Genomic DNA, 21,116 nt, shown 5'->3' on the forward strand with positions numbered 1-21,116 from the left:
TCAAAAATGTCCCATTTTGACTTTCTTTCCCCCCCACTTAGGAAATTTAGCTCTTCTGGAAGCAGAAACAAGAGCTAAGACAACACTTGCCTATAAACTATCTGATAGTCACAGAGAGGTAAGTGGCCAACCAATTATGGTATATGAATTATTAAATGTTATTGTCATAAGTAATAATAAAATGGCAATTTCAGAGAAACATGGGAAGACCTTCATGAATTGATACACAGTGAAGTGAGCAGAACCTGGGGAATAATTTACATAAAACATTATAATGAAAAACAATTTTGAAAGACATAAGAGCTCTGAATAATGCAATAACTAATTATGATTCCAAAGGATTTATGATGAAACATATTATCCACTTCTGGACAGAGAAATGATGAACTTAAAATGCAGAATCAGACATATATTTTTAGACACTGCCAATGTAAAAATTTGTTTCGCTGACTATGAGTATTTGTTACAGGGCCTTTATTTTTCTTTCTCCCTTCTCATTCAGTGTAGTGGAAGGGGCAAAGGGAAGAAAAAGAAAAAAGGAAGGAAAGAGAGAAAGAGAGAGAGGGAGAGGAAGGGAGAGAGAGAGAGAGAGAAAGAGAGCAAAGAAAGAGAAAGATAGAAAGAAAGAAAGAAAGAAAGAAAGAAAGAAAGAAAGAAAGAAAGAAAGAAAGAAACAAAGGAAAGAAGGAAAGAAAAAAGGAAGGAAGGAAGGAAGAAGGAAGGAAGGAAGGAAGGAAGGAAGGAAGGAAGGAAGGAAGGAAGGAAGGAAGGAAGGAAGGAAGGAAGAAAAAGAGAAAAAGAAAGAAAGAGAGAGAGAGAGAGAAAGGAAGGAAGGAGGGAGGGAAGGAAGGAAGGAAAGAAGGAAGGAAGGAAGACAAAAAAGGAAAAAAGGTTATTGAGCCATTTTTTTCTTTTTTTAATGCATAAAAGAAAGTTCAGAAAGCACAAAGAAGGATAGCTTTGAAAGCTACAGACTGAATATATAGGGGTGTGTGTGTGCGTGTGAATGTACATATACATTTATATACAGAGAAAGAGAAAGTGAGAGAGAGAAAAAGAGAGAAAGCTTTACATAATAGAGAACAGCTTCATGTATGGTCCTCTTTTTCTCTACCCTTTTTCAGTTCTATGTATATGGAAATGAGGATCTTATTTCATATTTAAATTTACAACAAAAATAAATTTCAAGAGAAAATAATCAGCCAATTTTATAAATGTGTGTATGTGTATATGTATGTGTGTGTGTGTATATATACACATATATATACACATATATGTATATATGTATGTGTATATATATATATGTATGTGTATATATATATGTGTGTGTGTGTGTGTGTAGATATATATATATATATGTATGTAATACTGTAGAGAGAGCTTTGGTATTGCTTCCCAGAATGCTAAGAATAACATTTGTTGCTTCTACGGAGGAAGAGAGAAGATGATAACTGCTCAAGGTTTTCCAAAAAGGTAGAAATAAAATGAAGAACATTAAAGCTGTCCAGTGGCTAACAGCAGTCACACATTGTAAAGAACACACAAAAGAAACTCTAATTAAATCACTCTGCCCAAACAAGTCCTTGAGAATTGTTTTCCTAGTGGTTTGAAAAAGAATCATACACACACACACACACACATAAAATTTTCATTCTGCTGTTTACCATTAAACGTCATTAATTATCATTCTGATAAAATGAATAAACCTCCATAATGTGCCATACCCAAGCCCACATAAACAACTATTTATGGAGAGCCCCAGGTGCACTGCCCTCTTCGAGGAAGCAGAGGAAGCATTTTTCAGAAAAAACTAAATAAGTGATTTCCCAAGCCCAAAATCTCATTAATAATACTGTACATTACACTTTGAGGAAAACATTAGAATTCTGCAGTCATTCATTTCAATATATACAAAACACTATGATGAGTTGACCTTAGTGTTTAATATTTCTCTCTCTTACTTGCTAAATTGCAAGATTGTATAATCATTACCGTGTGTTGGTAAGACTTTCCAGTATTCACATTTTCTTTTTTAGTTCAAAATAATGAATTAGTTTTTAATGAGTTAGTTTTCATTTTTAGTTCAGTGTTTGAACCCCAAACTGGAATGAACTATAGCAATTTGCTGAACACTGAAGCAACATTTTTCCAAAAGTACCTAGTGAGCCATCTTGAATTATAACATACATAGATTTTCTAAAATTATTTATCCCCAATATAACCAGAAGAATCTTTCAAACTGAACCTGGTCTGAATCAATATTTCATTTAGGTTAAATGCTTAATTTAAAGTAATCACTAGCAAACCTAGTCCACAGACTTGATCCTGCCCATTTCATTTATCCAATATTTGTTAGGCTCACAGCATCATAAATTTGGAGCTGGAAGAGTCATGGAGTTCAACCCCCTAATTTTACAGATGAGGAAACTAAGGCATAGAAAGCTTGAGTAGTTTCCCCATGGTAATATAAATAGTAAGTATCTGAAGGGGATTTTGAAGCTGTCTTCAGACTCCAAGTCCAGGACCCTCTCCAGTATAGCAAAGGATACAAACTGTGTAAATTTCCATTCCCAATGCTGGGGAGGATACAGGGATGAATAAGGTTTGGTCCCTGACCTTAAAGAGTTTACTATCTTTTTTAAATTAATTATACTAATTTATTTATTTTTTAGTTTACAACACTCAGTTCCACAAGTTTGTGAGTTCCAAATTTTATCACCCTCTCCCTCCTTCCCCCTCCTCCGCCAAGACAGCATGTAATCTGATATAGGTTCTATATATGCCTTCACACTAAACTTATTTTCCCAACAATGAAGTTGTTAAGAAGAATTATAACCAATGAGATGAACCAGGAGAAAGAGGAAACAAAACCAAAAATAAAATAAAATTTTAAAAAGAGAAAGCAAATAGTTTGCTTCAATCTGCATTCACACTCTGTAATTCTTTCTCTGGATGTGAATCACTTTTTCCATCATGAGCCTTTTGGAGCTGTCTTAGAACCTTGCATTATTGAGAAGAGCCAAGTCTATCAAAGTTAGTCATCACAGAAGCAATGTGTCTGTGGTTGTATACAATGTTCTCCTGGTTCTGCTCCCTTTACTCATCATCAGATCACATAAGACTCACTAGGTTCTTATGAAATCCATCTGCTCCTCATTTCTTATAGCACAATAGTATTCCATTACATTCATATACTGCAATTTGTTTAGCTATTAGGCAATTGATGGGCATACCCTTGATTTCCAACCCTTTGCCACCACAGAAAGAGTTGCTATAAACATTTTTGTACATATGGGTCCTTTTCCCCCTTGTATGATCTCTTTGGGATACAGCTCTAGAAGTGGTATTGCTGGGTCAAAGAGTATGCGCATTTTTATAGCCCTTTGGGCATACTTCCAAACTGCTCTCCAGAATGGTTGGATCAGTTCACAAAGAGTTTACTTTCTGTCCAGGCAGGAGGGAAGAGATGCAGAACTACCCTTTCTACACTCTCTAGAGCCAGACACACCTATATACCAGGGAAGTAGTAACCAGTTTTTGTTGGGATTTCACTTATGGGTCCCCCTAGTCCTTCAGTTCAAGTTTCTAAAACCTTGGGACTAGATAAGAATGTGGCATATCATCTGGGATCAATGTCCATTTCTAGTTTGAGGGAAGACTACTGATCTCCACATCTGAAGAAGACCACTAGACAGTACTGGCTCAGATAATTCCATGCCAGTTCACCTTAACCCTACTATCTGTGACTCTGCTTTCTTTCATCCCAAATAGTTCTAAAAGTAATATTCTAAGTAGCGCAGAGCAACTGCACATTCTGGAAGGAAACCATGGGCTGGGTGTGAGGATACCTAGCCTGGGAGCCTGATTTCTGCAAACAAATGACCTCCAAGACAAAAGCTGTTCTTTGCTTACAACTCTTCAGCCAGTCTCTCTCTCTCTCTCTCTCTCTCTCTCTCTCTCTCTCTCTCTCTCTCTCTCTCTCTCTCTCTCTCTCTCTTTTTTTTTTTTTTTTTTTTTGCTTGGGCCTGCCTCCTGATCCAAACAATCAACTCCCTCTCGCTACTTTCATACCAATAATCTTCGGAATGGACTGTGTTACTTCTGCCTAGCCTGGAGTCAGCCTCCTGTGGCTGAAAGTTACTAGCCTTTCCTTCAAAGACAAAATGCATATGAGGCATTGTTACTTTCATAGGAAGAGAAATGTGGACTGGAGCTGTGATTTCATTCATTTAGTGAACTCTCCAGTAAAGATTTCCTCTACTTGTTGGGTTCAACACCTTTGCTACAATAATAGTATCAAACTCAAATAGAAACAGATCCCCCTTGGCCACGTATTGACTTAGAAAGCCACAAATTAACATTATCTGTATTTTTATTTATTTTGTTAAACATTTCCCAATTATATTTTAACCTGGTTCTGAGGACACTGGGGAAAGTTTTGCAAGGCAAGGGGCCTGGCTAGTTTGACACCTCTGACCCAGAACACTGAGGGGTGACTTTCCCAGACAGTAAATAAATGTCAGAGGTAGGATTTGAACCCAGATCTTCATGGTTTCAAGGCCAGCTTTCTACCCTCTACATCAGAGGTGTCAAAGACAGGCCACATGCAGCCCACAATCCTCTCAAGTTTTAAAATGTAATTGGAAAGTATTTAATGAAATAAATAAAAATATAATAAAGCATAATGTTAATATGTGGTTGTCTAAGTCAATATGCACCCACTTATAGGGATCCCTATGTATGATCTAGTGGTCCTCCTTTCTATTTGAGTTTGATACCACCACTGTACACCATGCTTTCTCTCTTTTCACTTTCATACAGTCACTTTCTGGGCAGGGGGCTTTGTGGTCAGAGTTGAGTAACAAAATTAATATAGAAATATTACTAAGTCTCCCTTTGGTTGTTTTTTGATGCCATAAAAATAAAAAATTGAGGTTTATAGTGACTTTCTAGCTTGCCTTGAACAATACCAGCTCTGAACCAAAGCAGCAGCATCTCCCCCACAAAGCTACCTTTTTAATAATGAGCTCTTCGGAGCTGCTATTCAGAAGGTCACACAATCAGGATTATTCTTTGTTGCAGCCCATCAGGCAGGGAAGAACAAAGCTGCATCCCACAGGAACAAAAGCAAGAGGGAGGATGGCCGGAGCTTGGCCACGCTATGCTGCCCAGACATCAGGAAAGAGGCTGGCTTTTCTGAGCCCTGCTGTCCTTCAGAAGAGGCAGGGAATGATTTCCAGAGTTACCCTTGGTAAATAAACTGTCCAGCTCACAAACACATTTGGGGATTGTAAATTCCCAGCACTATGCAAGAGCTGACACCAGGCAATCTGTCTCCATGGCAATCTCACCCGTTAATCGAGAAATATTCCCTGCACTGCAGTGGACTAAGTCTCTGGAGAAGGCCCCACGAGGCGATTACTGAATAACTGATTGTAACAGGGAAGACAGCTACAAACAGACCAAAAAATACAGCATTGAAAGATGGTGAGTGTGGGAGGGGGTGCAGCAGAAGAAAGGAGAAGCAGATTAAGATTAATGTGCATTTCCTGCCCCCCTCCCCTTTAAATGCAGGTTTCTCATGTCCCAGAACTTCTACCTGCTCTCTATAGGAAAAGGAGTTATTAGACTGATAAGTATCTGGACTGGCTAGAATGAGAGGCTTTCACCTGATAGGAAATGTTCACTGCTTTAAATAAGCATCCTGTCCTTTACAGTTGTCAGGTGCAATTACCTTTAAGGGCTAAAAAGACAGGGTGTGTGTGTGTGTGTGTGTGTGTGTGTGTGTGTGTGTGTGTACACACATAGGAGCATTCACTTACATCACATTGATACAGTTTGCAAGGAGGTTTTAATTATAAAATGAAAAACCCCAGAGTGAAGAAATAACAATTCTATGAACAAATAGAAAAAAATCTATTTCAACAGATAATAATGAGAGACTAATCAGAAATTCTCAGCAGAAATATTAATTAAAATTCTAAAACACATTTTTTTAAAAAATCATTAGTCTGTCAGTAATTCATTACAATTTCACACATGAAACAGTAACTATCGAGTTATCCCTTTCACGATTCAGGTCCCTAGGGACCTATAGAGAAAGTAGAAGGGTAATTTCATCTCTTCTGCAACTCAAGCAGGACAGACTTGCTGGACACCTCACCATTTAGACCTAAAAACCACAACACAACAGGCAAATTAAGCATTTTCACTTAATATCAATTAAACTGACACAATGGTGGTCCTAATGGTACACAATTTCATATCAAAGAAGTAAAAAAGAAATCTCTATATAGCTAGATGGGAGACAGAAAATAGTCTATAACAAATTGCTGTATGTATAAATGGAAAATGAAAATATCTACTCTCTTCTTGTAATCATTTTGCACATATATATATCATCTTTTCCCCAACAACATGCTAAGTGTACTTTAAGTGACTTAAAAGTCAATTGTAATTTTTTTTAAGAATTGCTTTTCTTGCGAACTGGTCATATCATATTTTATATTACAATATCTTTTTTATTCACAACCTCTTTGAAAAAGACTGGATAGCTGTACAAATGTCCATTCTGAATGCTACACTTCTTAGCTATTCTCTGCACAGAAGGAAGGGATCCTGAAATACTAACAATCGCCCACTGCAATGCTAATTTCCCAGTGTCATTTCTCAGCACGAATCAGAAGGAAGAGCTACCAATCTCCCTGGGTTTAATGTTAAAATAGCAGTCCTCATTCGGATTAGGAAAGCCTAGCATGTCCGCAAATCCCCAGATCTGAAACCATCTAATGGATTTATCTAGCACCTAACACACTGTACAAGGGTGCTGTTCTAGCAGCTTCCAATTGACTTCTAAAATTATAATTAGCCTATTATAGGAGCTGCCTGTTTTTGCTGGTTTTTTTGGTTTGTGATGGAATCACTTCTTTGCAAGGCAGCAACAGATGGGGCTAAATTTGTGGCTGGCCTGTTGCTCAACATAATACTTGAATTATTTATGGGGCCCTGAAGATTCACTGTATGTTATGCAGCTTCTCCTTCCCACTGGCTCCTTAATTGCTAGGCCCTTGATATATTTTGACTCAAGTGCCTGTGAATGGGGTGGGTAAAAAAAAATTCCAAGTCACTATCTTTACTTAGCACACTATTTTTTTTAATCCAAGATACAGAGGCTTTGAAGAAAACGAGCCAATCAGCGGGCTTACAGGGAAACTATAGTCAAAGATCACTGTAAACTATGCCCAAATGGATTTTTAGAATGATTCCTTGATACCTACATACCTCCTAGAGATATCCTGTCAAGAATATGCCTGAATAAAACAAGGCATAAACTAGAAGCTGTGGTCCACTTTCTCTGGTTTGTCCATGTCAGTTTCATGCATAAGACATGTCTTACAAAAACTGTCTTTTAAAAAGCAAGACACAGATATTTTAAAAATATTCCCCTCCTTGACAAAAAGGTATTATTAAGGACCTACTTTGTGCAAGAGACTGTGCTAAGATCCCTGGAAATGCCATGGTGTTCCATCTTTATCCAGCAAATACCTTAAGTATGATTTCGTGCATACATTGAGTAAACTAAGCAAATTCTCACAATTGAGGAGCACTGGAAGACTCCACCTGCCCAAAAATGTCTTCTTTCCTCCCACTCTAAACCGTTATGACAAGGTACTGCCATCCTATCTTGCCTGGCTTAAAATTCCTGTCATTAAAGACTTGAATTTAGGTTGGTTAGCAAAGACAGTACCACTGTTTTTTGCTATAATTTGCTATAATCTCGTATAAAATTGTACACATGACCCCAAGGTGGAGGAGAGTTCTGGAAGCTTCCCTTTAATTCCTAGCAATTGCACAGATTAGTTTATGGGGTTTGTTAATTTCACATTGGGAGGTAGAGAACCTGAGGTCTTCCTGCCTCAAAGTCTCTCCCCAATCTCAGCTGTCAAACTGATCTTCCCAAAGTACATCTCTGATCATGTCATTGCCCCTATTCAATCAACTCCAATGGCTTCCTCTTTGGGATCAAATATAAAATCCTGTTTTGCTTGTAAAGCCCTCCATAATCTGCTCCCTTCTTACCTTTCCAGTTTTCTTACACCTTACATATACCCTCTCCCCAACATACTCTACACTCCAGTAAAAGTGGCCTCCTCTCATTTTCACTTGCTATTCCCAAGCATCAGATGCTTTCGCTCTTCATCTCAATCTCTAAGCTTTCCTGGATTCTTTCAAGTCTCAGCTAAAACCCCACCTTCTACAGGAAACCTCTCCCAATCTCCCTTCTTAATGCTAGTTCCTTCCCTCAGTTGATTATCTCCAGTTTATCCTATCTCTATCTTGCTTGCATACAGATGTTTGCATATTGTTTCCCCCATCAAAATGTGGGTTCCTTGAGAGCAAGGACTGGTTTTTCCCTTTGTATCTCCAGTGCAAGGCTAGTTAACTGTCTGAGGGAAAATAGTGGGTGGACATTTTAATGGGAGATAGAGAAGCAAGTTCTGGGTGCTTAGAGTTGACAGATAGGGACACTACATTTGGATAGAGCTCACTAGATCTGGATAGAGTACACCAATACTCCAGGAGACCCTGAGCAACAGTGAGGATGCTAGACCCAAAGAATGGGATACCCAAGGCGGATGCTAAAAAGAAGCTGATAAAGAGATTAGAGTCCGGGAAGGAAGTAAAGGACAAGAAATTATCAAAACAAACAGCCTACCTTCTAGTAGGATCAAGGTAGCAGATCACTACTAGAACCACCACTAAAACCAGATGGTACCTATGGTGTGTCCACAGAAGCCAATCACTGTGCTGAAACCAACAAGTTTCCAGAAGTAAAATAAAGCATTGTGTGACTCTTGTTGGCCATGCCAAACATCCTCCCATTCCTTCCTACTGCTGTCAAATCTCATCATCATCCACCCGACCCCAGGTGCTGTGTTATCTCAATTATTATAGGAAGGAATTATTATAGGAAGAAGCTAAAGAATTTTACCCTGAGGGTAAAACCTTCCCAAAATGAAGATTTGTACTTCAAAAAGTTATATAATCTTGAACTATAATTTTGAACTACTTTCATTTTTGAACCATTTTTTGTTTTTATTTCCATGTAGGTTTGTTACAATTAAACAGTAGTTTATTTACTCTCAGCAGTAAATTGGCAGTAAATAAGGAGCCACACTCTAATCTGGCACTATCTGAATAACTATTTTTTTTAAAAGTAGCCATAAGATCTCCCCACCATTCTCTAATGCAGTATCTCCTATGCCATTAAACTTACCTAAAATTCCAGCATTCACACAAGAACACTTGCTTTGTCCAGAATGATTGCCCATTCTTTTCTTTATAAGCCAAGTGAATATGGACAAGTAACCAAGCTTTAGTTGTAACATCTGTGAAATGGAGGTATTATTTGTACCTCACAGTGCTATTGTGAGGATAACACAAGGCAAGGTAATACAAAGGGATCTATATTTTTCATTCAACAGACATTTATTAAGAAAAAAACAAAAAGCCACTCTGCTCAAAGAGATTATGTTCTGCTAGGAGAGGTGATGTGTGACAAGTAAGGTGTAAGAAGAGTAAAGAAGGGGTCCAAAAAGATGTTCTGGTGATACGTGAGGAGGGAAAGTACAGTATCAACTGAGAATGATGGGGGAAGGCTACACAGAAGGTAATTCTGGACTTGGTCTTGAGGCAGTTGGGCTGGAGTGGAAGGAGCGCTGGGTCTGGAGCCAGTCTCAAACTCAGCCTCAGACAGTTGTGTGACCTTGGGCATTTGACCTATGTGCCTCAGTTTTCTCAATTGTAAAATGGTGTTAAAAATAGCACTTACCTCCCAGGATCAAATGAGATATTTGTAAAGAGCTTAGCACAGTGCCTGGTATATAATATGCACTATAGAAATATTAGATATAATAATAAGCATTATTATTATTAAGATAAAGATTTTGGAAGGCTTACAACTTCGTCATTCAACTGAAATTGTTCTCTTCAGAGTTTCCAGTGACCACTTAAGTGCCAAAGCCAATGCCCTTTTTCAATTCTCACTCTTCTTGAACTCTCTGAGAAGCAGAGAGTAAAGTATGATTATGGTGAAAGAGATTAGAGATAATCCCAAATTGGGAAGATCTGATTTCAAGTCTCCTTCTCTCCCCCATCACTCTATGTAATAATAATTAATAATAATAATAGCTAACATTTCTATAGCACTTCCTATGTGTCAGGCACTGTGCTAAATGCTTTATAATTATTATTTCATGGGGGCGGAGCCAAGATGGTGGCTGGTAAGCAGGGACTAGAGTGAGCTCTGTACCGAGTCCCTCCAAAAACCTCTAAGAAATGGCTCTGAACCAATTCTAGAATGGCAGAACCCACAGAACAGCAGAGGGAAGCAGGGCTCCAGCCCAGGACAACCTGGATGGTCTCTGGGTGAGGTCTATCCCTCACGGAGCTGGGAGCTGGGAGCTGGGAACAGAGTGGAGCAGAGCCCAGCCTGAGCGGTGTAGAACAACCAAACTTGGAGCCGGGCGGATGGGGCCCCTAGCGCCCTGAATATGTGAGCTGCGGCAGTTACCAGACTCCTCAACCCACAAACACCAAAGACTGCGGAGAAGGTTAGTGGGAAAAGGTGCGGGAGTGGAAGGAGTTTGCGGTTTCGCTTCCAGCCCTGGGGGCAGGGGAGGTGGGGCAGCTACAGCTACTGCTGCTTCTGGCCCCAGGCCCACCTGGTGGGAGGAATTAAGTGGCGGATCAGAGCAGGAGTGCACAGCCTGCTAAAGATCTAAGCCCAGCCCAGGCTGGGGGTTCTTGGGGAAGGAGTAGTGCTGGTGTGACAGAGCTGGCACCTCCCCCCCAAACGTGGAACATAGAACTCGTTAGTCTACAAGCAGTCATACCCCACTGAAAAACTCAAGGGTCAAGTTAGTTGGTTGGGAATATGGCCAGGCAGCGAAAGCACACCCAGATTCAGTCTCAGACTTTGGATTCTTTCTTTGGTGACAAAGAAGACCAAAACATACAGCCTAAAGAAGACAACAAAGTCATAGAGCCTACAACAAAAGACTCCAAGAAAAACATGAACTGGTCCCAAGCCATGGAAGAGCTCAAAAAGGATTTGGAAAAGTAAGTTAGAGAAGTAGAGGAAAATTTGGGAAGAGAAATGAGAAGGATGCGAGAAAACCATGAAAAACAAGTCAATGACTTGCTAAAGGAGACCCAAAAAAATACTGAAAAATACACTGAAGAAAACAACACCTTAAAAAACAGACTAACTCAAATGGCAAAAGAGCTCCAAAAAGCCAATGAGGAGAAGAATGCCTTGAAAGGCAGAATTAGCCAAATGGAAAAGGAGGTCCAAAAGACCACTGAAGAAAATACTACTTTAAAAATTAGATTGGAGCAAGTGGAAGCTAATGACTTTATGAGAAATCAAGATATTATAAAACAGAACCAAAGGAATGAAAAAATGGAAGTCAATGTGAAATATCTCCTTGGAAAAACCACTGACCTGGAAAATAGATCCAGGAGAGATAATTTAAAAATTATTGGACTACCTGAAAGCCATGATCAAAAAAAGAGCCTAGATACCATCTTTCAAGAAATTATCAAGGAGAACTGCCCTGATATTCTAGAGCCACAGGGCAAAATAGAAATTGAAAGAATCCATCAATCGCCTCCTCAAATAGATCCCAAAAAGAAATCTCCTAGGAATATTGTCGCCAAATTCCAGAGCTCCCAGATCAAGGAGAAAATACTGCAAGCAGCCAGAAAGAAACAATTTGAGTATTGTGGAAACCCAATCAGAATAACCCAAGATCTGGCACCTTCTACATTAAGAGATCGAAGGGTTTGGAATGCGATATTCCGGAGGTCAATGGAGCTAGGATTAAAACCTAGAATCACCTACCCAGCAAAACTGAGTATCATGCTCCAAGGCAAAATATGGACTTTCAATAAAATAGAGGACTTTCAAGCTTTCTCAGTGAAAAGATCAGAACTGAATAGAAAATTTGATTTTCAAACACAAGAATCAAGAGAAGCATGAAAAGGTAATCAAGAAACAGAAATTGCAAGGGACTTACTAGAGTTGAACTGTTTTGTTTACATTCCTACATGGAAAGATGACATGTATGATTCATGAGACCTCAGTATTAGGGTAGCTGAAGGGAATATGCATATATATATATATGTTTATGTATATATATATAAGTGAATGTGTATGTACATATCTATGTGTATATCTATGTATGTGTATGTATGTATATATATATATGTATGTGTGTGTATATATATATATGTAAAAGAGAGAGAGCAGACACAGGGTGAGTTGAAGATGAAGGGAAGATATCTAAAAGAAATAAAAGGAAATTAAGGGATGAGAGAGCAACACACTGAGAGAGGGAGATAGGGAGAGATAGAATGGGGTGGATTATCTCGCATAAAGGTGGCAAGAAGAAGCAGTTCTGTGGGAGAAGGGGAGAGGGCAGGGGAGGGGGGAATGAGTGAACCTTGCTCTCATCAGATTTGGCCTGAGGGGGAATACCATACATACTCAGTTGGGTATTTTACCCCACAGGAAAGAAGAGGGAGGAAGATAAAAAAAAAATAAATAAAAGGGGGGGAGATGATGGAGGGGAGGGCAGATGGGGATGGAGGTAATCAAAACAAACACTTTGGAAAGGGGACAGGGTCAAGGGAGAAAATTCAACAAAGTGGGATGGGTTGGGAAGGAGCAAAATGTAGTTAGTCTTACACAACATGAGTATTGTGGAAGGGTTATACATAATGATACACATGTGGCCTAGGTTGAATTGCTCGACTTCTTAGGGAGGGTGTGTGGGAAGGGAAGAGAGGAGAGAATTTGGAACTCAAAGTTTTAAAAACAGATGTTCAAAAACAAAAAAAAAAGTTTTTGCATGCAACTAGAAAATAAGATACACAGGCAATGGGGCGTAGAAATGTATCTTGCCCTACAAGAAAGGAAGGGAAAAGGGGATGAGAGGGGAGGGGGGTGATAGAGGGGAGGGCTGACTGGGGAACAGGGCAACCAGAATATATGCCATCTTGGAGTGGGAGGGAGGGTAGAAATGGGGAGAAAATTTGTAATTCAAACTGTTGTGAAAATCAATGCTGAAAACTAAATATGTTAAATAAATAAATTTAAATTAAAAAAAATTAATTATTATTTCATTTGATCCTCACAATAAGTCTGGGAGGTAGGTGCTATTATTTTTCCCACTTTACAAATGAGGAAACTGAGGCAAACAGAGGTTAAGTGAGGATCATTCATGTAGTGAGTATCTAGGGCTGGATTTGAACTTGGGTCTTCCTGACTCTAGGTCTAGTGCTCTATCTACTGCATCAGCTCATCACCTCCAACAAGTTGCCAAGTCCTATCAATCCTGTTTCCAAAACATGTCTTATATCCATCTCCTTTACCACATGCGGCCACTAAACTAGGTCAGTCTCTCAACACCTATCACCTAGACTTTTGCAAGAGCCCCCTAATATCTCTCCCTGCACCCAGTCACTCCCTTTTTCCATAGCAGCTATATTCCGCACGGCTGCCAAAGTGATATTCCTAAAGCACAATTTTGACCATGTCCCTCTCCAGCTCAAGAAGCACTTTGATCCTTTTGGCCTTTGAGATCAAACAAAAATCTTTTGCCATGTAAAATCCATTGTGATCTGGCTCCATCCCATTCTTCCAGACTCCTTCACCTACTCTATGGTCCAGTGAAATTGTCAGCTTTGCTATGTTATCCTTCCCACACAAAATACAGACCCACTTCCGTGCCTTCACGTGGCTTATCCCCCATACTGGCAATGCATACTGTCCTCCCTTCCACCTCTTGGGATCCCCAGCCTCTGTCAAAGTTCACATTGAGCATCATTTCCTACCTGAGACCATTCCTCATCCTGCCAGCTGACACTCTCCATCACACCCAAATTACCCTCTGTTTGGTTTATATTTTCTGTATAGATATTTTAAACTTCACATATGAATGTATGTTGCTTGCCCCAACAGAATGTAAGCTTTCTGCAGGCAAGGACTGTTTTGTTTTGATTTTGCAGCCCTGGTCTCTAGCACAGTGCCAGGCACATTATAGACACGTAGTAATGCTTAATTATTATAGATCTGCCGAAGGAGCAGGGGGAAATCCAGGAAATTATTCTTACGGTTTAACTGTTTATCAGGTTTGGCTTAAGTATGTACATTCCTTTTCTTCGGGTGTCTCTCAGGTTCCCAAAGCTCACAGGTAAGTGATTCACTGATCTCCCTCTCCCCCCATCCCCAGAATCGTCAGCTGCTGGGTCATTGTTCTTACCATTTCTCCATCTGTTTAGTTCCAATTCCAGATGCTGGATAACATTCTTCAAGCTCTTGTTTTTGTCTTTTTCTTTCTCATACTTCTTCTTCCATTCTTCAGCAGTTAGTTCTAGGTTCACAGAGACTGTATTCTTGATGGTCTTGGCTCTAAGGGGGAAAAAAGGTACAAAACAGATGAATAATCCCCAAGCACCATTGCAATTTAGCCCAGACTTCCCATGTTGAATTTCAAAAGCTTGTAATTTGAGAAAACATTTTGTTACATAAAAACTCCCCCCCCATTTCATTCAGCTTCCAAACAAGGTCCCCTTCCCAATGAATAGTAATATAAATAATACCACTATTTCCCAGACTTGAGTCTTTGAAGTAATCTGTGACTCCTTCTTTTCCATTACCTCCCACATCCAAGCAGTTGTCAACCCCTACCAACTCTTCTTTCAAAATGACTCTCAGATGTTTTCTTTCTTCTACACCCCCACATCTAGTCAAAGGTCCTTATCAACCTTATGTCTGGATTGCTGATCTTTCTTCTAGCCTTGAAACTACACACCAGTGTCAGACTAATTAAAAAAACCACATTCTCCTCATTACACAGAGAGAGACAGAGAGAGACAGAGACAGAGACAGAGAGAGAGACAGAGAGAGAGAGATGTAGAAGTTTCCCAAAAATCTTAGTGCACAGTGCACTAAGACTTCAGGGACATGACAGATGTCATGACATGTCATGTTTGCTATTACACTCTACCTAAAATTACTAAAAGTTTTATTTTTATATGTTCTGTTTTAACTTATATATGTACATGTTATTCCCTGTCCCATCCATACCCTCCAACCTAAGGCAAGCATTTTGAAGGTAGGGACCTTTTCTGCCAATGCATCTCCAAAATCTAATAGGCAATTAATGAATACTTCTAGAATGTCAAATGAATAGAACTACTTAGGAATCATTAAGAATCCAGAAGAGGATTCAATGCAATGGAAATGACCAGTATCCAAGGGGACCACACAGAAGAGAGATCACTACTGCACAAATGGAAACAATCTCACAGGAGAGGCTTTTTCCTTGAAATGTGTATTTCCTGTAGACAGTCATCCCTAGGGTACAGTGAATTGGAGCAATTGCTCCCGGGCACAGACTGTGTAGATGTAATTACTGGTGGATGGATAGTGACTGAGAGAGACAGCTGGTCAGGGAGAAGATAGTGACACTTGGGCTAAACAAACCAAAAGAAGAAAAAAAGACCTAAGACATAACACATATATGCATTTATACACATATATATTAATGGACTAATTACCTGTCCACATATATATGTGTAATAATTAGCTCATGAATAGATGTATATATTAATATAATTAGCCCATGAATAGCTTTATGTTAAACAAGGAAAAGACATAATTCATTAAAAAACCCATTCACTTCCTCTTTAGGATTCACCCATTAAGGAGCCTTCCTTTCAAGGAAAAACTTTGTCTAAATTAGGCATATTTGCTACAGGTTTGATCTTTTTAAACATAGCGTTTATTTGCCAGGGATGTTAAAACATGAGCTATCTGGTACGTATGTCTGGTTAATTACTGCTGTCATCAAGTGACATCTTTGACATGATTCTGGTTCCAGTAAAATGAACTCAGTAATGCTCAGCAATGGTGCAGGCCTGGCAAGCTAAAAATTAATTCCCAGTGTAGACAACTAAATAACCTAACTGACAAGGGAAGAATTGTGAGACACAGCTTAAGAACTGCTATACCTTTCTTTAGGCTCCAGACTACAGTCTCCCTAAGACCTTCAGCTCTAACGTCTCGTAATAACAGCAATTTTGTTATTATTTCAAAGTTCTGGAATTTTATATCACTTTGTGTGCAGGAAATTCAGGCAGCTTTACAGATGCTTTACAGATGCAAATACACTGAACTATGCCCTGCTGGTATCTTAAGTTAGAGAGCCAAAAATAACCAACAGGCAAAGACCAGTGAATGTTGAAGGATAAGTTTGGAATATAACTTTTCAAAGCAAAAGTATTCTCCTTGATGAATTGTGTGACCTTAAAAGGCACTTATAATAATAATAATAATAATAACAAGAGTTATATTTATTTGGCACTTCTAATAGTCATTTGGTACAAAGCTCTTTTGTGTACATTATCTCATTTTATCCTCAAAGCCCTATGAAGTAAGGGCTACTATTGTACCCAATTTACAGATGAGGAAACTGAAGCTCAGAAAAGCTAGGTAAATCGCTCAAGGTCAGCCAGCTAGTAATTATCTGTGGCAGAATTTGAATCCAGGTCTTCTTGCCTCCAAGTCCAGCACTCTGTCCATTATCCCACACTGCCTGTGAATTGTTATCATGAGTGGAAGCTATTATTATGAACAAGCACAGGAAGCCTTTAAGAATATCCATTATTTGTGTAAACTAGTCTATCTTATTGCTATAGTAACTAGTCCCCCTCTGAATATTCTTCCAACTCTGAAGAGAATAACTAAGTCTTTCGCAAGCATTTAGAATCCAACATGGTGGTGAAATAAAGCCTCATTTTGCTCTCCTACACATCTGTCAGCTCATACAGTATTAAAGCAGTTTCCCCTTTATCTCCACTAAAGGTAGGACATGGAAAAAATGGTTTAAGTGGGATTTAAGTCAGACGTAAGAATTTTCTGACACTAGAATGTCGTTGTACACTGGAGTCACAAAGGAGGATTATCTAATTGCTATGCTTAGGGCAGCTTTAAAATGACACATACTCTCTGTCCAAAAATTACCTATCATCTCAGAATATCAAGATTAGAAGGAACCCCAGGAGGGTTCTGAGATGATTCATTCTGGGTAAGTAGGAAAGCGTATAATGTGTCATGGGTTCCATTACTACTTATCTTCCAGGGAAAAAGTGGGTTGATAAAGCTTTTCTTTCTTATTTTAAAGACTCTTTTAGGCTATTAATTTTTTTCCAGTCCCAAATTCTTTCCCTCCCTCTCTCCAGCCCTCTCTAACTTTGATAGACTCTCATTTTGTAGGCGAGGGAAATGAGGCAAAGAAGCGGAAAAGGATTTGCCTCAATGTCATACACAGGTCCAGGACTATAACCAATTTCACTGCCCACTAGAATAGCACTCTTTCCATTGTGCCAAAACACCTGTTTGTTCCTGTGGAAGTGACAACTGTAGGTGACCCCAAGATAAGAAAACCTATCATATCAAGACAGAAAAAAAGACATCCAGCATTTACAAAAGAGTAATTATTCACTTTACGAAAAAGTTTTCTCCTCAAAGTTCCTTTAAGTCAACAGCTTCTGATGCAATCAAAAGGAGGTTCCACTTTTTAAAAAAATTTTTATCTTTCCCAGAACATATCTACTCTGAATGGCAGTTTCTTAATCTATGAAACAGGAATAACGATACTTGTCTCCTCAGTTCAATCCCACCAGAGAAGGTTTTGGTGGAGGAACCAGAGGACCTGGGTTTCACTACTAGCTCTTTTACCTTACTACTTCTGTGACATTGAACAAGATTTTAACCTCTCTGGGTCTCAGTTCCTTAATGTGCAAAAGGAATGGGGTGGAACTGATGACCTCCAAGATCCCTTTCAGCTCAAATCTGTGATCCTATGAACAGCAACTGTAAAGATAACAATTAAACCCTCCACCCTAGAAGCCTACTACATAACATCTCACTGTGGCATGGAAATTACCCTGGATTCTAATGTTGGTGACCAGGTGGTGAATTTTTTCAGCTACCATAATTCACAGAGGCTATCTGTCCTTGCTAGAGGGAATGATCACAACCACTGGAATCATAAATCCTTGGAGAGAATCATTTAATATGAGGTGATTGCCAATCAAAGGCATTCATGAGGTCAGGGCAGCACTTTAAAAATCCATCCATTATCTCAATTCAAAATTGGTGGCCACCAAAATTTACCCAATAAGGTCCCATTCCAAGCTACACAGCCATGGCAAGCAATGAACAAAATCCTTGAGATGAACTGCTTAGGGAAAGAAGTATAATTAGTTCTTAAGTTTATGGACCCTAACAGCAGGATCCTCTTAACACAAATGAGCCAAAACATGCAAGGGCAATTAGCAGGGCATCTGTTTTTTTGCATCTTTCCTTTGTTGTGCTATGTTCAAAGGAGTTAACTACAGCTTAAATCAAATATATTCTTGCCTTGCCCCAACTATAAATCTTACTTGCCCAAAGGGGAACAAGCCATTCCCAAGTTAAACAAAACCTCAAAACTAATGAACATTAACCACAACTGGGGAGATGAAATTAACCACAGAAGATACAGACTGTAGGGCATACATAAAAAGAAACAGATAACGGCAATGCATTTTCCAAACAGAAGTTTATGATGATGCAAACAGACAAACTGACAAGAGATAATTACATTAGCTAGAAAGACAGATTCCTGGCACTGGTATATTGGACAAGACTTCCTGTGTGGTTCTTAAAGATAGGATAAACATTTAATAATGAGGACACCCAATGCCCACAAGTCTACAGTTAAAACTATAACCACTGCTTTTCTTTCTCAGCAAGATTATGGTTTTTCCTTTCACTGTATCAATAACATCACATTCCTTTCCAAAGCACATTCTACTCCAAAGCTTTAAGGACTAACCATCATTTTCATTACCGTTCACCAAATACCCAAGAGAGTGCATGGTCTGATATAAGGCATCCCAATCCAGCACTGTAACCACAGAAATCACTGAAGCTTGCCATTAGAATGGACATCTAGTTCCAAGCTGACCTAATACCTGAAATCCTTCCATAGTCTTTGCTTGGACCAGGCAAGGGATTGGCCTGCCCTCAACAGCCCATAGAATACCCAATCTCCATTCATCACATTTTAGGAAGACATGGCACTAATTGACAAGTTATCAAAGAAGGGCAACCAGGATGAGTTTCTCTCATAAGGAGGCCAGATGAAGAGACTAGAGATATTTGAGATGGAGAAGAGAAAGCTTAAGGGGAAGAGGATAATTGCTTTCAAGTGTTCAAAGTGCTGTTACTTGGTGAACAAGCATTTATTAAACACCTACTATGTGCCAAGTACTGATCTAAATGTATATTATACTTGTTCTGCTTAACTTGAAAGAGCAGAACTAAGAGCCATTAATAGGTAGATGTTGCAAAGAGATAAATTTAGGCTTGCCATAAGGAAAAACTCTCTATAATTAGAGTTAACAATTAGAGTTAACCAAATGTGGAATGGGTTGCCTGGAGGTAGTAGTTTCCCTTTCAGTTGCTGTTTAATTGTTTCAGTCATATCTGACTCTTTGTGACCCTATGTGGGGTTTTCTTGGCAAAGATACTGGAGTGATTTGCCATTTCCTTCTCCAGCTCCCTTTACAGATGAGGAAACTGCAGCAAACAAGGTTAAAGTGACTTGCCCAGGGTCACACATCTGGTAAGTGTCTGAAGCCAGATTTGAACTTGACTCCTATGCCACCTAGCTGCCCTTTCCCCCCTCAGTAAAAGTCTTCAAACATAGGTGGGGTACCATGGAAGGGGATTCTTGCTCATCATGTATTTAACAAGTTGGCAAGTCCCTTCCAAGGATGACATCCTCCATGACATGACTCCAAACATTTATAAGGCCAGCCTTATTTGTTGTCAGTAGCAGATCAGGGGATGAACTGGGGAAGTCAGATAAAGGAAAATTTAATTATTAGATTTTGTCTTATCCCAACTAGAAATTTTACTTGCCCAAAGATGAGCAAGCTATTCTCAAGTTAAACAAAATCTTGAAACTAATCAACATTAACTATAACTGCGGAGATGAAATTATATAGACTACTGGGCAGTATTTTTAGCAGCTCTGATATTGTGGAGAAGATACTAGAAAAAATTTGAATGAAGGTTTGGGGCTTTGTGGGCTTAAATCACTATGCTTTACCCATCCACCAAGTGAGAATTTGATCAACTAGTGATCCATTTGCAAACTCTTCAAAGCAGGGTTGGTATTTGCCCTTGTTTTATGTCAAACGGGTACTAGAGTTTTTTATTTAACTTATATATGGTGCGGTTTCATATTCATCTTCTTTAATGATAATTACATATCCATTGGGAGGTGAGTTCACTGCTGGCCAACTGTCATTAGCCTTGGTTTTCTTCAACACAGCTTTTAAAAAATTCATAGGAGGAGGAGAAGAGAAATTACTTTCTCTCGGCTATAAATCTCTTCTTATTTCTCATTTCACAGCCAAAATGCAAATGATCTGTGTATCTTATTCATACTGGATCAATCAAGCTCTTTTGTTTCCAGAGATTTGCTGAGTCATACATTTCCTAAATTGATTCGTCTGTCAACCCAGGATTCCCTTTTCTTTCATAAATTACCACCCAAAAAGTAAAAGAACCTTTAAAAAGCTTCTAATACAATCAGTCAACTTGGGCTTTTTTTTTTGACTCGTGAATATCTTTTTAGAGTAGTTCTAAGAAAGATTTTTAAAGACTAATTTAAGATTAGGAAGTAAAAAGCTGACAAGAGTAAAAACCATTTAAATGGAAATTATATCACTAACTACTAAGTTGCCCTCAGACTTCCACGATGTGTGTGTATATATGTATTTTTGTATGTTTGTGAAGAGATAGATGTAGTCTGAACCACAGACTTGATTAGAAATTGTCTTCTCAGCAACTGTCCTCTGTTTTATACACATATACAAGGCAACTATTTTAAATGGAACCACATGGTACACATCCAGGAATACAAATGCCCTAAGGGATCTCATCAGTGTGCTGTTTCAAAGGAATATAGGTTTGGAGCTAGAAGGAACCT

General features: G+C 38.9%; 1 protein-coding gene across 1 annotated transcript in view; it reads right to left on the reverse strand.

The window, feature by feature from the left end:
* Positions 1 to 21,116, reverse strand: part of KIF5C (kinesin family member 5C) — a 215,154-nt gene that overhangs the window by 70,996 nt on the left and 123,042 nt on the right. Inside the window, exon 11 of the mRNA XM_036745222.1 lies at positions 14,328 to 14,476. Within this exon, the coding sequence (XP_036601117.1) occupies positions 14,328 to 14,476 (149 nt within the window). The remainder of the gene's footprint in view (positions 1 to 14,327; positions 14,477 to 21,116) is intronic.

This window comes from Trichosurus vulpecula, chromosome 2 (assembly GCF_011100635.1).
Source record: "Trichosurus vulpecula isolate mTriVul1 chromosome 2, mTriVul1.pri, whole genome shotgun sequence".
In the NCBI taxonomy this organism is placed as follows: Eukaryota; Metazoa; Chordata; class Mammalia; order Diprotodontia; family Phalangeridae; genus Trichosurus; species Trichosurus vulpecula.